At 37.1% G+C, this 18,130-nt stretch overlaps 1 protein-coding gene across 1 annotated transcript in view; it reads left to right on the top strand.

The window, feature by feature from the left end:
- Positions 1–18,130, top strand: part of LOC103274897 (protein eyes shut homolog) — an 872,098-nt gene that overhangs the window by 521,436 nt on the left and 332,532 nt on the right. The window contains 3 exon segments of the mRNA XM_021706071.1: positions 1,585–1,946; positions 1,948–3,313; positions 3,316–3,360. Of these exon segments, the coding sequence (XP_021561746.1) occupies positions 1,585–1,946; positions 1,948–3,313; positions 3,316–3,360 (1,773 nt within the window).

Here is an 18,130-nt window from a genome sequence, read left to right as displayed (position 1 = left end):
TGACCAGGAGCGGCCACTGCATTCCAGTCTGGGCGACAGAGTGAGACTCCAACTCAAAAAAAAAAAAAAAAAAAGAATATTAATGGGGACATAGCGGTTCAGACCTGTAATCCCAGCAGTTTGGTAGACTGAAGCAGGTGGATTGCTTCAGGCCAGAGATTGAGACCAGTCTGGTCAATGTAGTCAATTTATATATATATATATATATATATATATATATATATATACACACACATATACACACATATACACACATATATACATATATATGTGTATATATATATAAAACTCACATATATGTATATGTGAATTATATATGTAACTCACATTCACACACATATATATAAAGATTATCAATGTCTTTAATAAATACGCCTTCTGAATCAATGGAAATAATGTTAATTAAGAATCTATAATTAAGTTGTGTAAATTTTGATAGACAATTGAACCTCATTTCCAAGTCATTTGGTTTAACTATCAGTAAAACTTACTTAAAAGGGTCCCAGATTACTTGCTTAATTATGTCTTTATGTAATATCTTCTGAATCATTATATGTAATTTATATTTCTATCAATTTATTTAAAAAATGTTCAGCCGGGCTTGGTGGCTCAGCCTATAATCCCGCGCCTTTGGGAGGCTGAGGTGAGTGGATTGCCTGAGCCCACGGGTTCAAGACCCGCCTGGGCAGTGAGACCTCATCTCTACAATAAATCAAAAAATCAGTCGGGCGTGGTAGCTCATGCCTATAATTCCGGCTACTTGGAAGGCTGAGGCGGAAGGATCGCCGGAGCCCAGCAGGTCGAGGCTGCGGTGGCCCGGAGCGGCCACTGCACTCCAGTCTGGGCGACAGAGTGAGACTCCAACTCAAAAAATAAAAATATGTTTGCCTAGTTCAGAGATTTTTGACAACACACAAACTGTTTTTATGTCCTATTATTTAATTTACTAAATTATGTGATGTTATATTATAAATGGCATGTTGTATGTTAAATTCCAAATTAATTTCATATGTCCAAAGTCACTTAGGATAATCAGAGCAAGAATTATAGATAGCTTTTAAGATTTTTATTAAGAAAATGTATGTTTAAATGATATTGGATATTCTATGCAGAAATGTAGCTTGCCTATTTTTTCCTACATAATTTCTGTTACTTTATAAAAAATTAAATTGAAATACAACATTATCGAAAATAAAGAAAAACATTTTGCCTATTTAGAAAGTAAAATAATGTTTGTAACATTCCTAGATTGAATATTCATTGGTTCTATCAATGACAAAGAGTCATAATTTTTTACATTTTATAATTCAAAGGAGTCATTTGGTTGGGAATTTGTCCACTCTGTGTAATGCCATTTTTCTGACTTTGGGCTGTCCATGGGGTGTGAATAATAGGAATCTTTGCATTTATGCAGTTTGTGAAGGCATTAAACTTCCTCATATGCTTTTATTAGAAATATGATTTATAGTGCCATATTTTTCTGTATCTAATGGGTGTGAGGTGGCAGTGCAATTTGCTGAAGATTCAGCCCAGTGCCAAAGTTGTTCATTTTTAATTCATTTGTCTGCATTTTCCTTTCTAAAGGTCCAAAACAGACAGATATCTTCAAGCATGATGTTCTCGCAACCACCGGTTTGCAAGAATTAAGTATTATCATATCCTTTGAAAGCTACTTCCTCAAAGAACTGATTTCCACAAAAGAACTTTCTGCAAAACGCAGCCTTCTTTCTTCCACAGATGTTTTCTTTCCTCCATTTCTGAATTTTGGTGTTCACAATCCAACTCAAATCATCTGGGGCAAACCATCTGTATCACATATGCCCGTACAAACGTCAGCCACCTCGCAAGCATACTTTTCGCCTAATAGGGGAGCGAGGACTCCATTTCTTGTCTCTTCCTTAATGGCAGATTTTATTTTTCCTACACAATCTTTATTATTTGAGAACAGATCAGACTGTTGCCTTATCTTCTACCACAATGAGTTCAGTAATTAGTGGCATTCCAGGGGCTGATATTGAGTTGAACAGGCCCTCATTACTCTCCCGTGGATTCCCGCTTACAACTGCTTCCATAAGTGCACCTCCAATTGTCTCTGGAGGGGCTCAAGAGGATATTGAAGAATATTCAGCTGTTTCCTTAATTTCAAGAAGAGAGCGTGGGAGATTGCTGAGCTCTTCGATGTCTCCCATTTTTCCTGCCAAGATAATTATATCCAAACAGGTAGCCATCTTAAACTCATCAGCTCTGTACCAATTCACTACACAAGCCTCCCTTCCCAGTGAATATCAGGTTATTACTGAAGCATCTAGCAACTGGAGACTCACAAACATCAAATCACAGACTGCTGATTCTTTAAGAGAATTAAGCCAAACATGTGCAACATGTTCTATGACTGAAATAAAATCCTCTCATGAATTCTCAGATCAAGTTTTGCATAGCAAACAGTCCCACTTTTATGAGACATTCTGGATGAACTCAGCGATATTAGCCAGCTGGTATGCACTAATGAGAGCTCAAACTATCACTTCTGGGCATTCATTTTCTTCTGCTTCTGAAATAACACCATCAGTGGCATTCACAGAAGTGCCATCTTTATTTCCTTCTAAAAAGGGTGCAAAAGGAACAATTTTACCCTCATCCTTGGAAGAATCCATTACCCTATCAAGTAATTTGGATGTTAATTTATGTTTGGATAAGACATGTTTATCCATTGTTCCTTCACAAACTATCTCTTCAGACTTGATGAATTCTGATTTGATTTCAGAACTGACTACTGATGGTCTATCAGTATCTGAAAGCATTTTAAAACTATTGAAAATAGGACAATATGGCATAACTTTGGGCCCTACTGAGATACTAAATCAAGACAGTTTATTGGACATGGAAGAAAGCAAAGAATTTCATAGGCAGTTCAAACTTTACGCAAGTGATAGTTCTGTAGATTTTGAATGGAACTTGCAAAGTCATCCAGATGTTACTCTAAAAATGTATTCAGAATCCATACATTCAAATGGCCTCAAAAACAGTCTGCCTCTGTTTACAGACTTAGTGCCTGATTCTTCAGAAGTAACTTCCATGGTTGCATATTATACAGTTTCAACAACTCAGTTGCTTTCAATACAGACCTCTCTCCCCATGCCTGTAATTAGGTCAGATCAGCCACATTATAGAGATTATCTGGATTTAACCTCTGGTGGTAAAAATGATGTCAGGACTTCCTCAGAATGACCCACATGGGAACTTCAGCCTCCTGTGTGGGATCAGAATTCTCCTACTGCAAGCCAGAACATCGCCTTCACTCCATCTCTTCCTTTGTCTCACTGGAGTCCATTCCGGCACCTCAACTGTTGATGATTTCTGGTGAGTTTCTCAGTTTCTGTTCAGTAAACTTTTAGAAATAAGTGGGGTTTTTTTTCCTACAGAGAAGAAAGTACCTGTTGTGGTCACCAGGTGCTCTAAACAGCATCATTGTCATCAGGGCAGCAGCCAGTTCAATGGAGATGGCACCTGCTGTTGTACCTGACACAGATGGTTATTCTTTATGCACTGCCACAAAGGCTACCAGATCAATACAGGAGTAGGTTGGAGACGGCTATACTGCTGGCAAGCAATCAGAAACTGAACTAGTTCAATTCATTACAACAGATCTTTCAAAGTTTAGAAATAACTTTTATTATTCTCATTTCTTGAAATAGTTTCTTTGTCAGGTTGAACACAATATAACATACCCTTTCTAACGTTATCTTCAATGCTGGCATTTTTTTTTTTAATGGAAGAGATGAAGAAACTGGATTTTTCCTTCCTAAATGGTGTGGTATATCATTTTTTAGATTTAAAGTGCGATGCTTTCATTATATATAATTCAGAATATAAATTAAGTTTGTTGCTTTTCTTTAACAAAAGCATCATACAAAAATTTAAATAGATAATTGTGTGTGTGAATTTGAATTCAGAGTCTTGAAATAATTAATGAAAAGTCAGTTTTCTTAGGTAACAATATTTACTTTACAGCGCTCTTGAAATCTCCTCTCCCCTTAACCAAATTGGTAAGGATGAAAGAAAAGAAAAGGTTTAAAGAATTGCATGTATCAGAAACAGGAGAATTTTTCCATTACTCAAAAAGTTCTATCTTGTGGAATTTCAAGTGTTATTTTGTGGTAGTAAAGATAATTTTTCTTTAATGATAACTTTATAGTTTTTTATGTGTATGTGTACTTGTGTGTTTCTGCTTCAGAAGCGCATATGACCTTAACCTTTAAAAACCTATAATCCTAGCACTTTAGGAGGCTGAGATGAGAGGATTACCTGAGCCCAGGGGTTCGAGACCAGCCTGGTCAACTTAGTGAGACCTCATCTCTACAATAAATTAAAAAAATAGCCGGGCGTGGTAGCGCACACCTATAGTTCCGGCTACTTGAAAGACTGAGGATGGAAAGATAGCCTGAGCCCAGTAGATTGGGCTGGGGTAGCCGTGAGCATGCCACTGCGCTCCAGCCTGGGCAATGAAGTGAGACTCCAACTCGAAAACAAAAGTAGTGATACGTGTGCAACTTATGACTGACCATTCAGTAACATAAATGATCAAGTCATTATATTTTATATATTCAATAAAATATGATTCTCTATATAAAGTTTTTTAAATAGTACTATAAATTAGTTTACAAATGTAAATGCAGTATTCTCCTCATCTGTTTACAAAATGATAGTTTGCGGTTTAACTCTTATGACTCATTTACTGTGGCTTATATGTCATTTCTCATACACAAGGAATTTGGTAAGTGCAACTGAGTTAAAACTTCTCCTCTCAAATAATTCGCCCTATAGCCATCCCTTAGATATAATCATGACACAAATTCTTCACTACCAGAACATCAAACCCTAAATCTGCCCTTTGAACATAAGTCTGCTCCTTTCCATTTTTTGCTATCCCTCAATTTAACCACAAATATTCTTTGACGATTTTAACCTCACAAATGTTCTAGTCCTCTTCCAGTTTTGCTTGCTTGTTTGTTTTTTGTCACTCTGATTATGTTAGAAAAGGTAATCAATCATTTACAAGGTATTTGCTGGCTTTCTTCAATATGTGCAAACACTGTGCTGGACAGAGTCACCTCAGGGAGTAGGTAGCACACTCCAGTTAGATATTTGGGGATAGTTTAGTGGAGGGATTATTTACTAGCATACAAGTAGATTTTGAGAAAAAAATAGAACTGATAGTGTGGTTCTGAAGAGACTAGTAACAGCAGAATATCATTAACCACATTGGGCCTAAATGGACAGAGGAAAAAGCAGGTCTAGAACCTAAAATGGAAAACGTCTAGCTTACAAAAACTGTGGCCTTTGGGAGTAGGACACAGGCAATCCAGGTCAAGTCAACAGGAAGGAGACTAGAGAGAAATACTCAGCCTCACTCTCCTCTTGGCTTCTAGTTTCTTGCAGATGTTTCTTATTGACCAAAGGCAATAACTAAAAGGTAACATTAGTCTTTTGAGTTGACCTCCAGTGTTCAGAGGGTAGAATGAATGAGGGCAGAAAGATGATATGGAGGAGCAAATATTGATATATAAGAGTCCTCCATTTGTCAGTTCTCAGCCTGTATTTTCTCAGCAATCATAATAATGGTTTGTTCCACTAAAATTCTTATGGCTTTCCTCAACTTGACTTGCACTTCTTCTAGGCAATCCTTAGTTGATCTTGCGTTGGCTTCCTACAATGTTCCTCATGCTGATTATTTCAATTTTGTTCTATCTCTTCTAGCATGAAACCATAACCATCTTCTTTGCTTAGCAAATAAATTTACTTCTAACATCTAAATCGAGAAATACCATGCAATTGAATTAGTCTTATTTCCAGATTCTATCTTAAAATTATCTGGCAATGAAGGAAAGAAAATAGAAATGCTTGGTTATATAAATATACCAGAGCCCTATGCTTAAAAAGCTTTCCTTCATCTAGAGAACTATCGTCACACCTTGTCAATAATCAATTGATGGTAAACATGTAGCAAGTTTCTAAAGTCTTTGTTACTTTCCATGAATTATGTCTTTCTTTTATCCAATCCCATCCATGAGGTATTTCTAACCTCATAAATAATAACCTGCTAATAACCTTCTAAAAATCGCACCTCATAATACTGAGAATTAAGTTTTTGTCATGAATTTTGATGGGACAAAATTATCCAAACCATAGCATTAAGTAACCCAAATTTCAAACTATGGCTTATTAATACCATCTAGAAAAAAGTTTAAAAGGTGAATTCATTGAAAACAATAAAAGCCTATAAATAGAGACATAATACCTTAATTTAGGGCTTAGAAGCATAAGAGTTAATATTACATAAATCATATGTAAAGAAATTTCAAACAAGTCCAAATAAGATAATATTTAAAAGTTGATCAAGTTATTTTATAACCTGGGAAATTTTGAGTAGAACAGACAATAAAGGAGCTTATATGTTTATGCAATATTTTAAAATATTATATTGTTACAGAAATACAGATAAAAGGAAATAAAATAGAGAGTCCAGATATACATGTTATACATAAAATTACCTAAAAGAGAGGGATTTTGAGTCTATATAGAGAAAAAAATGTTAGTGTTCATTGTATTGATGCATTGAGTTTTTTGAAAACTTTTGCTCTGCAATTCATACCAGAATAAATACTACTAGGATTAACCAGATAAAATTGCAAAACAAAATATTAAGTAATCTGAGTGAAATAAAAGTTAATATTTATCTATTTGATTTCTAAATGAAAAAATGTGAGCCTAAAAGCAAAATCAGAAAATTATAGATGAAATGTTGACAGTGAGTATATCTTATGGTAGAATAATTAAAATTAATACCCTTCTAGGCCAAAAAATGATCATAAGCCTAGTTAATGCCAATATGCCCAGAATTGTTTTGCATTATAAGATAGATATATGATTATCAAGAGCTCTTTCAAACTGAAGAGAAAGAGCTGACCACTAGAACGGTAAAACAATTTACAAATAAAAACTATGTGCTTGAATTCAAGAACAGCCTAGGAAACATAGCAAGACCCCCATATCTACAAAATATTTTTTAAAATTTAAAAAATGCCTATAATCCCAGCCTCTCAAGAGGCTGAGGCAGAAGGATCATCTGAGCCCAGGAGTTCAAGCCTGCAGTGAGCCATGATTGTGCCACTGCACTCCAGCCTGGGTAGCAGAGTAAGACCCTGTCTGAAAAACAAAAAAACAAACAAAAGGAAAATTACAGCCAGTAAAAATATATTTTAAAATGTTAAAATCAATTTAAAATATCAAATTGAAAATGTGGCATGAAGTTTAACTACTTATCTGTTGGTATTTTTTTTCCAATTTTGTTGCTCTGAATTAGAAAAGATACAGTGAAGGGACTTTGACAGTATGAGAATAAATTGGCATCATCTTTCTGGAGGATTACTTGCTAATAGAAATGTAAACATTTAAAAATATTGTAACTTCACTTTTAGAAAATTATTATTGATATACTGAAAATTATACTATTAAAACAATATTTAGAGACAACTATCATAAGATGGTGATTTTATTAAATAAATATTGACATAGAAAACTTTCATTCTATGAAACAAAAATGGTAAATCTAAATATACAAAATATGTGCTTAAAATGAGAAAGAAAGGAAGTTTATTTCAGGAAATATATTTCATCATTTTATTCATATTAGATATAATTAATGACATTTTTACAAGAATTCTGGACACTATATTCATGTAGAAAATTATTGCAAATTGCAGCATCATAATAGATATAGATAATCAATGGAAAACATTGTAATATATATCTTCCACGGAGCAAAACAAAGATATATCTTTATTTTCAAAGAGACCATCCACTATTCTTTAATTTTAGTGAAGAAAAATGGAATGAAATTTCATCACATTATTTTATTTAGTGTTCAGACATGTATTCACTGTTTACTTTGTGGCAGGCACCAGCCACTACTGTATTGTTTGTTTGCTTGCTTGTTTGCTTTGGCCTAGAATCATTCAAATAAGAACAATACCTTTTTACAACAATCACACTTTTTTCCTTTCTATCTGTTTTGAATCATATCTTTATACCCTAGAGTTTTCATCCTGATTATTCTGATATTTATATTTTATAAACCAGCAAATGTGGAAGAAGTGTATCCTTTTGGTGAAGGTCAAACATCAAAGGAAATGTCCACTATACACCTGAAATGTGGACACTTTTTTTTTTTGAGTTGGGGTCTCACTCTGTCACCCAGACTGGAGTGCAGTGGCCACTCCCGGCCACCGCAGCCTCGCTTGCTGGGCTCCAGCGATTCTTCCACCTCAGCCTGCCAAGTAGCTGGAACTACAGGCACATGCTACCATACCTGGCTAATTTTTGATTTATTGTAGAGATGAGGTCTCACCAAGTTGCCCAGGCGGGTCTCGAACCTGCGGGCTCAGGCAATCCACTCACCTCAGCATCCCATGTGGACACTTTCAGCATCCCTCCTCAAGGTACCTCAGAAAAAGCCACCTTAGACCTGTCCTGTGGTTAAGGAGGTATTTTCATAGAGATGGAAGCTCTTGTAACAATATTTATAGGAACTTTTATTCTATTTTTCTTGGAGTATATAAAATCAACCCATTTGGAACTGACTCAGTTATGAATGCTACTGGTTTGCCTACAGATCAGACTGTATCTGCTGAAACCCATCACACAGGAGGTATAAGATCAAAAGTAAAATGCTGACATTTTCTTTTCTGTACACTTCCTAGCATCTCACAAATGAATGTTTTATGCTGTTGGTGTTGTGCTTGTTTGTAGTATTCAAGAGCATTCATTATTTGCATTTCATTCCCAATAGTCAAATTTATAGGACAAATTATTGTAAAAGAATAGTATTGTTGACAATATATGCAATACACAGTAGAGTGAATATGATAGTTTAATAGCACAAACGTTTTTCTTGCATGTTACAGTTCTTTGATTTTAAAATACTTTCATCTTTATTGCTGAATACCATTCTCAGAAGTACATGGCCTTGGTAAACTTAATAGCGTAGACCAAGGATTGGCAAGCTGTGGCCTACAGGTCAAATCTTGCCCAACATCCATTTTCGGGAGGATTGTTTTACTGGAACACAGCTTTACCAATTCATTCACATATTGTCTATGAATGATTTTGTAATATGACAGTAAATTTGAATAGTCATGACAGGTTGCATGGTTTACGAAACCTAAAATATTTACTATGTCATCCTTTACCAAAAACAAAACAAAACAAAACAAAAACTAGCCAACACGTGGTATAGCTATATGCATGAGTTTTTATACTCCTCAGTTTGGTATATTTTACTTTCCTGGTCGAGATGCCTATATCAGTCATCCATGGACTCAGAAGAGTTCACATTTTGGAACTGCTTAATCTATTATGCCATCCCGAGTGACAATGGTCCTATCTTCTGTATCACTCTGACAAAACCCTAGTATACAGACACTGACAGTGGTAGACATCCATTATCTGTTCTTTGTGAAGCCCTATCATCCACATCTTTGGCTGTCTTCAGATGAGTGTGACTTTATAGTCACACAGGACCTTGTGCTTAGAACAACCTCATACTTGGTGAGGCCAGGGGGTGAAGGAGCTCAGTGAGACTCAAAGGGAACTCAAGGTAAGCACATTCTGAAGGCCATGACTCTCACAAAGCATTGTTAGAATGGGTGCATATCAAGAAATGAAATAAAAGCAGTTGAGTTTTTTTTGTGGGGGGGGCCAGGGAAGTGCAGTGGGACGTCTCCACTGTTGTGTTAAGAACAAAAGGCAGACTTCTGGCAAGATGGCGATAAGGCAGATTGGTCTGTGAGACCCTCCGCGAAAGAGACCACACATAAAGACTGTAGCTCTCTCCCATGGGCTGCAGCTCCTATCTTCAGCAACCTTCTCTTCACAGGGAGCTCAGCCGCCATCACCACTGAAAAATCACAGTGGTCTGGGCCAGCACTGCAACTGTGGATGCTGCCACTGTGGCCACCATCCCACCCATGCCTGAGGCAACCCATGACTTGAGACCATGAAGCCCCCGCAAGCAATATCTACTGAGATTGCCGACACTGGGGCTGCTGCTCCCACTGCCAGTGCCATGCCACACCCCTCGCCTGGAGCCAGGCTCATGAAGCTCCTTCATGTACTGGGAGGTGGCTGCCACCACTGTGGCTACCAAATATTTTTGCCTGCTCCCTCCCATCCTGGTCACCGACTTGCAGGCTTTAGCAGCTGCAGATAAAGATCAACAGGAGCAATGAGATAGCACTACCTGTGAGATCCAAGGTAACAAAATCAAAAGGGGAATGACAGAAGCTTTTCCCCCTTGATAAATAGACACGGTCAGATCTGAGTAATAGACTGGGTAGGGAGCCCAAATCTGAACTGCCCTCCACATCAGGCCAGGGGCAACTGGCCCTAACTGTGAAGAAATCTACCAGCCTGCAAAAAAGAGCCAGAAATCAGAGCTGAAAGGACAATGAACTTAAAGGAAGTCTCAGAGTGTGCTTGGTTGGTTCTGTTAATTTACTGACTTTAATCTATTCCTTTTTTTTTAATTTATTTCTCTGTAAACCCCATCTTTGTATAGAGGAATAGCACACCAAAAAGGAGGTTGGTTAGCTTGTATATTAGCATCATTGCATGTTTTAGTTTTTTCATATGGTTGTTGGTTAGTTTGTAGTTGTGGTTAATGTTTTTCTTTTTATTTATTTCAGGCTTTGTGTCTCTTTTCACTTGTTAGTTGGTACCCTCATCTGTTTTCCCTCTTACTCCTCTCTTTCTCTAGCCCCCTCTTCCCACCACTGCCTGCTCCATTCTCTTCCCTCTGTTAACCTCATATTGATTTCAGGAAGTAAATCTACAACCCCACTGTATGGACAAATTCCAAGGCAGTGGGAAATGGGTTTCAGATTATCCACACACCTGTCAGTGGATACCAGAATCTGCAGATAGATTTTGAATCATAGCTCCCCCTTTAATTAAATCTCAAAACTGAAAAAAGAACCAGGCTCAGTGGCTCATCCTGTAATCCTGCACCTTTGGGAGGCTGAGGTTAGTGGATTGCCTGAGCCCGTGGGATCGAGACCCGCCTGGGCAGTGAGACTTCATCTCTACAATAAATAAAAAGATCAGCCGGATGTGGTAGCACATGCCTGTAATTCCTGCTACTTGAAAGGCTGAGGCAGAAGGATAACCGGAGCTTAGCGGGTCGAGGCTTCGGTGGCCAGGAGCGGCCACTGAACTCCAGTCTGGGCGACTGAGTGAGACTCCAACTCAAAAAAAAAAAAACTGAAAAAAGGACCACCCCCAACCTACAGTCCAACTCCAGAATTGAACAAAGCAAGAGGAAACACATAAGGAAAAATATAAAATTGAACAAACAGAAGTATAAGCAACACCTCCACCCCTGAATAACAGAATTAAAGAAGATGGGAAAGTGAAAGGAAGGAAAAAGTAGGGAGGAAGAATCTGCACAACTGAAGAAAAACCAAAAGAAGAATATAAGGCTTACACAGACCCCTGAGAGGTCAGACACTGAGAAAACAGACTTCAGAACACAAACATTGAAGAGCGCCCAGAATGACTAGTCACATGCAACAAACCCAGACATCAAGACATTAATAGAGAGAATAAAACAAATTGAGGAGAGACAAGAGGAAAATAGGAAGGAGCTGATGATAGAAATAACAGCAGTAAAGAATACTGTGATGGAAATAAATAACAAACCAATAAGCATGGAAAGCAGAATTAGCCAAGCAGAAGAAAGAATCTCAGAGCTTGAAGACCAAAATGCAGAACTAACCCAAACTGTCAAAAACATAGAAAAGAAGCTTAAAAAGACAGAACAAAACTTTCAAGAGATGAATGAGTACTTCAAGAGACCCAACCTAAGAGTAATTGGCCTTCCTGAGGTAGAGAGAGAGTCAGAGGCCACGCTGGAACAAAGATTCCATGAAATCCTTCAAGAAAACTTCCCTCATCTCATCAGTGATGCAAAAATGCAAACACAAGAGATTCAGAGAACCCTTGCAAGACAACAAATAAGAAGACCAACTCCCAGACATATAATAATTCACCTAAACAAAGTAGGTATAAAAGAAAGGCAACAAGAGAAAAAGATCAAACTAACTACCAGGTAAGACCAACTAGAATAATCTAGTTTATCTAAGGAAACCCAGGTTACAGGAGCTTGGAGCCCTATCTTCAAAGTTTTAAAAGATAAACAGTCTCAACCAAAAATAACCTACCCAGCCAAGCTAAGCTTCATCCATGAGGGAGAATTGAAATCTTTCCCAGATATCCAAACCCTAAGAACCTACACTGCCACCAGACCACCTCTATAAGAAACACTAAGAAAGTACTGACACAGAAGAAAAGAAAAAAAGAACAATAATGTTCTTCACAAGAGTATAGGCAAAAGATTAAAAGCACACATAAACCAACTCCAAAACCAAAAGAAAGACAACAAACAGGAACAACAACAACTCTGTAAGAACCTTATGATAGGGATCAACTCTCACATTTCAATAATTAGCCTAAATGTGAATGGACTAAATGCACCACTGAAAAGGCATACAATGGCAAAATGGATAAAATATCACCTGTCAGCAATTTATTGGCTTCAGGAGACTCACCTCACTAGAAAGGACACACACAGACTCAAAGTAAGAGGATAAGAAACAAATTTTAGGTGAATGGAACACAAAAGAAAAGAGGAGTTGCAATCTTAATCTCAGACAAAATACCCTTTAAGCTATAAAAAATTTTAAAAGATACGGTGGGCCACTACATAATGACAAAAGGTTCAATCCATCAACAAGAAATATCCATCCTAAACATATATGCACCCAACAGAGGAGTGCCAACTTTCATAAAGCAGCTTCTAGGTAAATTCAAAAAAGATTTTGACTCTAACACTATCATAGCTGGGGACTCTAATACCCCACTTACAACCCTAGACAGATCATCAGAACAAAAAATCAGCAACGAGATCTAGAATCTCAATGTGACTCTTGACCAAATGGACTTAATTAATACCTACAGAACCCTCCATCCAACGACCACAGAATATACACTCTACTCATCACCACATGAAGTGTACTGTAAGATTGACCACATACTTGGCCATAAATCAAGCATAAGCAAATTTCAAAAGATTGAAATTTTGCCATGCACCTTCTCGGACCACAGAGAATAAAAATAAACATCAACACTAACAAGGTTCCCCCAAAACCCACAAAGACATGGACACTAAACAGCATGATGCTAAACAACTCCTGGGTCAATGATGAAATCATATAGAGATTAAAAGATACATGAAAACAAATGAAAATCAAGAAACATCTTACCAAAATCTCTGGGATGCCCTGAAATTTGTCATAAGAGGGGAATTTATATCTCTACAAAAGCACATGAAGAAAATGGAAGGATCACAAATTAGCAGCCTAACAAGTCACCTAAGGAGGCTGGAAAAGCAAGACCACCAAAACCCTAGCTTCAGCAGAAGAGTCCAGATCACCAAAAATAAAAGGCCAAATCCAGGACATAGAAGACAAAAAAAAATACAAAAAAATCAATGAAACATAAAGCTGGTTCTTTGAAAGGATAAACAAGATCAATAGTCCCCTAGCAAGATTGAGCAAGAAAAAAAGAGAAAAAACCCAAATAAACACAATCAGAAACACAGAAGATGAAATCACATCTGACACTGAAGAAATACAAAAGATCACTAGAGACTACTGTGTACACTTGTATGGAAACAAACTTGAAAACCTTAAGGAAATGGAGGACTTTCTGACACCACACAACCTACCTAGGTTGAAACAAGAAGGAATTGAGACCCTAAATAGACCAATAGCAATCAAGGAAATTGACTATGTAATAAGAAAACTACCTACAAAAAAAAAACCCTGGACCAGTTGGCTTTCCAGCAGAATTCTATAAGACATTTAAGGAGGAGCTGATATCAATTCTTCTGAAAGTATTCCAGGTGATTGAGAAAGATGGAACTCTCCCCAAATCATTTTATAAAGCCAACATCACATTGATATTCAAGCTAGGTAAAGACCCAACAAAGAAAGAGAACTACAGGCCAATATCTTTGATGAATATAGATGCTAAAATTCTCAACAAGATTCTAGCAAACTGGATTCAACAGCACATCTAAAATCATCCATCTCGACCAAGTAGGTTTCATCCCTGGGACACAAGGCTGGTTCTATTTTCGTAAAACCATAAATGTAATTAAATACATCAACAGATGTCAAAACAAAAACCACATGATTATATCATTAGATGTAGAAAATGCTTTTGACAAAATCCAGCACCGCTTCTTGATAAAAACCCTCAAACATCTAGGCATACGTGGAACATACCTCAAAATAGTAAAAGCCATCTATGAGAAACCCACAGCCAGCATACTCCTAAATGGACAAAAATTAGACCATTTTCCTTGAAAACTGGAACAAGACAAGTATGCCCACTCTCACTCCTCCTGTTCAGTCTAGTATTGGAAGTCCTGGCTAGAGCCATCAGAGAAGAGAAGGCAATCAGGGGTATCCAAATAGGGAATGAGGAAATCAAGCTATCTCTCTTTGCAGATGACATGATTGTATTCCTTGAAAATCCAAGAGAATCTGTCAAAAACCTCCTTGCACTGATAAAAAACGTTGGCAAAGTCTCAAGGTATAAAATAAATGTGCAAAAGACAATCACATTTCTTTACACCAATACTAAACAAACAGAAACCCAAATAAAAAGCACAATTCCATTCACAATAGCCACAAAAAGATTGAAATACCTTGGCATCTTCCTAACCAGAAACATGAAAGACCTTAACAATGAAAACTACAAAACACTGCTCAAAGAAATCAAAGATGACACAAACAAGTGGAAAAATATCCCATGCTCATGGATTGGAAGAATCAACATTGTGAAGATGGCCATCTTACCCAAGGCAATCTACAGATGTAATGCAATACTCACCAAATTACCAGCAACATTCTTCTCAAACCTAGAAAAAACAATACAGGAATTCATATGGAAGCACAAACAACCAAGAATAGCCAGAACAATCCTCAGCAAAAAAAGCAAAGCAGGAGGTATCACATTACCAGACTTCAAACTTTACTATAAAGCTACAATAATCAAAACAGCTTGGTATTGGTACAGGAACAGACATATAGGCCAATGGAATAGAATTGAGATTTCAGAAGCAAAACCTCAATTTCTCACCCAACTCATCTTCGACAAAGCCTCCACCACCTACTACTGGGGAGAGGAGAAGCTTTTCAAGAAATGGTGCTGGGAAAACTGGCTGACCACATGCAGAAGACTCAAACAAGACCCCTATCTATCCCCATACACAGAAATTAACTCCAAATGGATCAGAGACCTAAATGCAACCCTCAAACCATAAGAACCTTGGAAATGCATGACACACCCTTATGAAAATTGGAACTGGCCTCCAATTCCTGAACAAAATCCAAAACACACATAAGAAATAAGAGATAAGATAGACAAGTGGGACCTCATTAAACTGACAAACCTCTGCAAAGCCAAAGAAATCATCAAGAAAGCAGGGAGACAGCCCACAGACTGGGAAAAAGTATTTGCCAACTCCATGTCTACAAAAGCCTAACATTTTGTATCTACAAGGAACTCAAATGTGCTGAAAAGAAAAAAACAAACAACCCCATTACAAAGTGGGCAAAAGGTATGAACAGACATTTCTCAAAAGAAGACATATGAGTGTCCAACAGACACATGAAGAAATGTTCAACCTCACTAATCATCAAGGAGATGCAAATTAAAACTACACTGAGATACCACCTAACTCCCGTCAGAATGACCATTATCAACAACCCAAAAAATAACAGATTTTGGAGAGGATGTGGTGAAAAGGGAATACTTTTACAGTGTTGGTGGGAGTATAAACTAGTACAGCCTCTAAAAATCAACCTTCCATATGACCCTGCAATCCCCCTACTGGGAATATACCCTGAAGAACTCAAATCACTCTATAAAAAAGATACCTGCACACGTATGTTTATCACAGCATTGTTTGCAATAGCAAGATCATGGAACCAACCATGCTGTCCATCAAAAGAAGACTCACTTTTAAAAATATGGTACATATACACATGGAATATTACACAGCCACAAAAAAGAACAAAATCATGAATTTCGCAGCAACCTGGATGGAAGTGGTATTTATAATACTGAGTGACCTCTCACAGAAACATAAGATTTAAGTATCACATGTTCTCACTCATAAGTGGTCCTTGAACAACTATCATAATACTATAAGAAAAGGATTGACAGTGGCGTGAAACTATGGGGGGGCAGGGAGGGGAAGGGAGGTGGGATTAGCTGTAGTCAATATCTGTCTGGGGATGCGGGGGCACATCTCATTAATAAGGGTACCTGCATAGTGCATACTTGTATACATAACCCTTAACTGTACTCCACAATTTTAAAATTAAAAATAGGTTTAAAAAAAGCATGTAAGAGCTATGAAATATAAATTATATAATTTTGATGCTTCCTCCTAATAGTTATATCCTCCCATATGTGTCATTGAAAATGGCCTTGCACAATTTAAAGGTGAACGGTGGTAGTACATGTGCTAATATTTAAAAAGCTTTATATTTTAGTACCTTTAATGGTACTTTTTCTGCTTGTTTGAACAAATGGGCCTTCATTTTCATTTTCAACTCGACTCAGCAGATCCATGGCGGCCCTGTCCATGGTGGTGTGTTTCCTCACACTAGCCCAGTTTCCTACAGACTCCGCCTCATGTTCTGACCTTTGAACTGCTAGAATCCTACACCTCTTAGACCTTTCCCTTCTCTCTCTTTCTTCCTTCTTTTTTGCACTTTCTTTTACTCTTCTTTTGTCATCTCATTCTTTTATTATAGTTTGTTCTTGGCGATATGAAGGGGGACCCCCAAAAGGCTCAAATTTATTTATTTAAAAACTGTGTATTTATTCTTACAGGTTTAAACTTCAGTCACCTTCAAAGTACTCTCTATTGGATGCAATACATCTACCAAACTGCTTTTCCACTGCTCAAAACAGTTTGAACTCATCAACCTTGATGCCTATTAGTGCTTCTGCTGTTTTCTGTTTTACCTCTTCCATCTTGGTGAAACATTTACCTTAGAGGACCTTTTTCATCCTGAGAAACAACAAAAAAAGTCACTCAGGGTGAGATGGGGTTTTAGGGAGAGTGGGGCATGGGGGTCATGCAGGTTTGGGTCAAAAACTGTTGAGCACTCAGCACAGTATGGGAAAGTGTGCTCATAAATCACCCAGCAAGAAGTGGGCAAATGTGTTGAGAGAAACTCCTAAAAATTTTCACTGAAGCCAAACACAGCTTTCTCACAACAAAGTTAGCTGGTTCCTAGAATACTTAACTTGTAGGTGAAGCCTGCATTAAAGGGGACTGCCTTCCAAAAGATATTTCTGTTTTTTTGGGGGGGTCCCCCTCATATAGCACCTATACTTATGGCTTCAAATTTGTACAGAGATATAGACTCTCTTCCACTTTTGACTGCTTAGAGTGTTTTACTGTAAGTCTCTCAAATACTTTAAACTTTAGATAAAGTTGCTATCTCCCCAACAACAAAACCTCCATCTTTCTCCCTACTCATATTTTCTTTCCCCATGATTTATCTTTTGAGTGTAATTTATGTCCATCTAGATTTGTAAACTTCAGGGTAAACATAATTTTATAGTAAGCACTATGAATTTTATTTAAAATTTCTCCCATCCAGCCTTTAATGTCTGCTCATTATTATTACTACAATTTTGACTGTTATGATTGCTTTTGAGCTAATGCATTACTCTCTAAAATGGGCTACCTATTTCTAGTCTCTATTCTTTCTATTCTGTCTTCCACATTACTTACAGAGGGTTTTTACTCTCTCTCTCTCTCTCATATATATGTGTGTGTGTATATATATGTATATATATATGATTTTTTATTTCTCTGCTTTAAAAGCTACAATAGTTATTTATTATTTTATAAAACATTATAAAATTTTAAGCATTCCAGTTAGAATATCCAACCTAGATTGCATCATCTAGAGTCATTCTCTCT

The sequence above is a fragment of the Carlito syrichta genome, unplaced genomic scaffold (assembly GCF_000164805.1).
Source record: "Carlito syrichta isolate Samal-C Ts95f unplaced genomic scaffold, Tarsius_syrichta-2.0.1 Scaffold315108, whole genome shotgun sequence".
NCBI lineage: Eukaryota > Metazoa > Chordata > Mammalia > Primates > Tarsiidae > Carlito > Carlito syrichta.
This window is presented reverse-complemented; position numbering and strand designations above follow the sequence as displayed.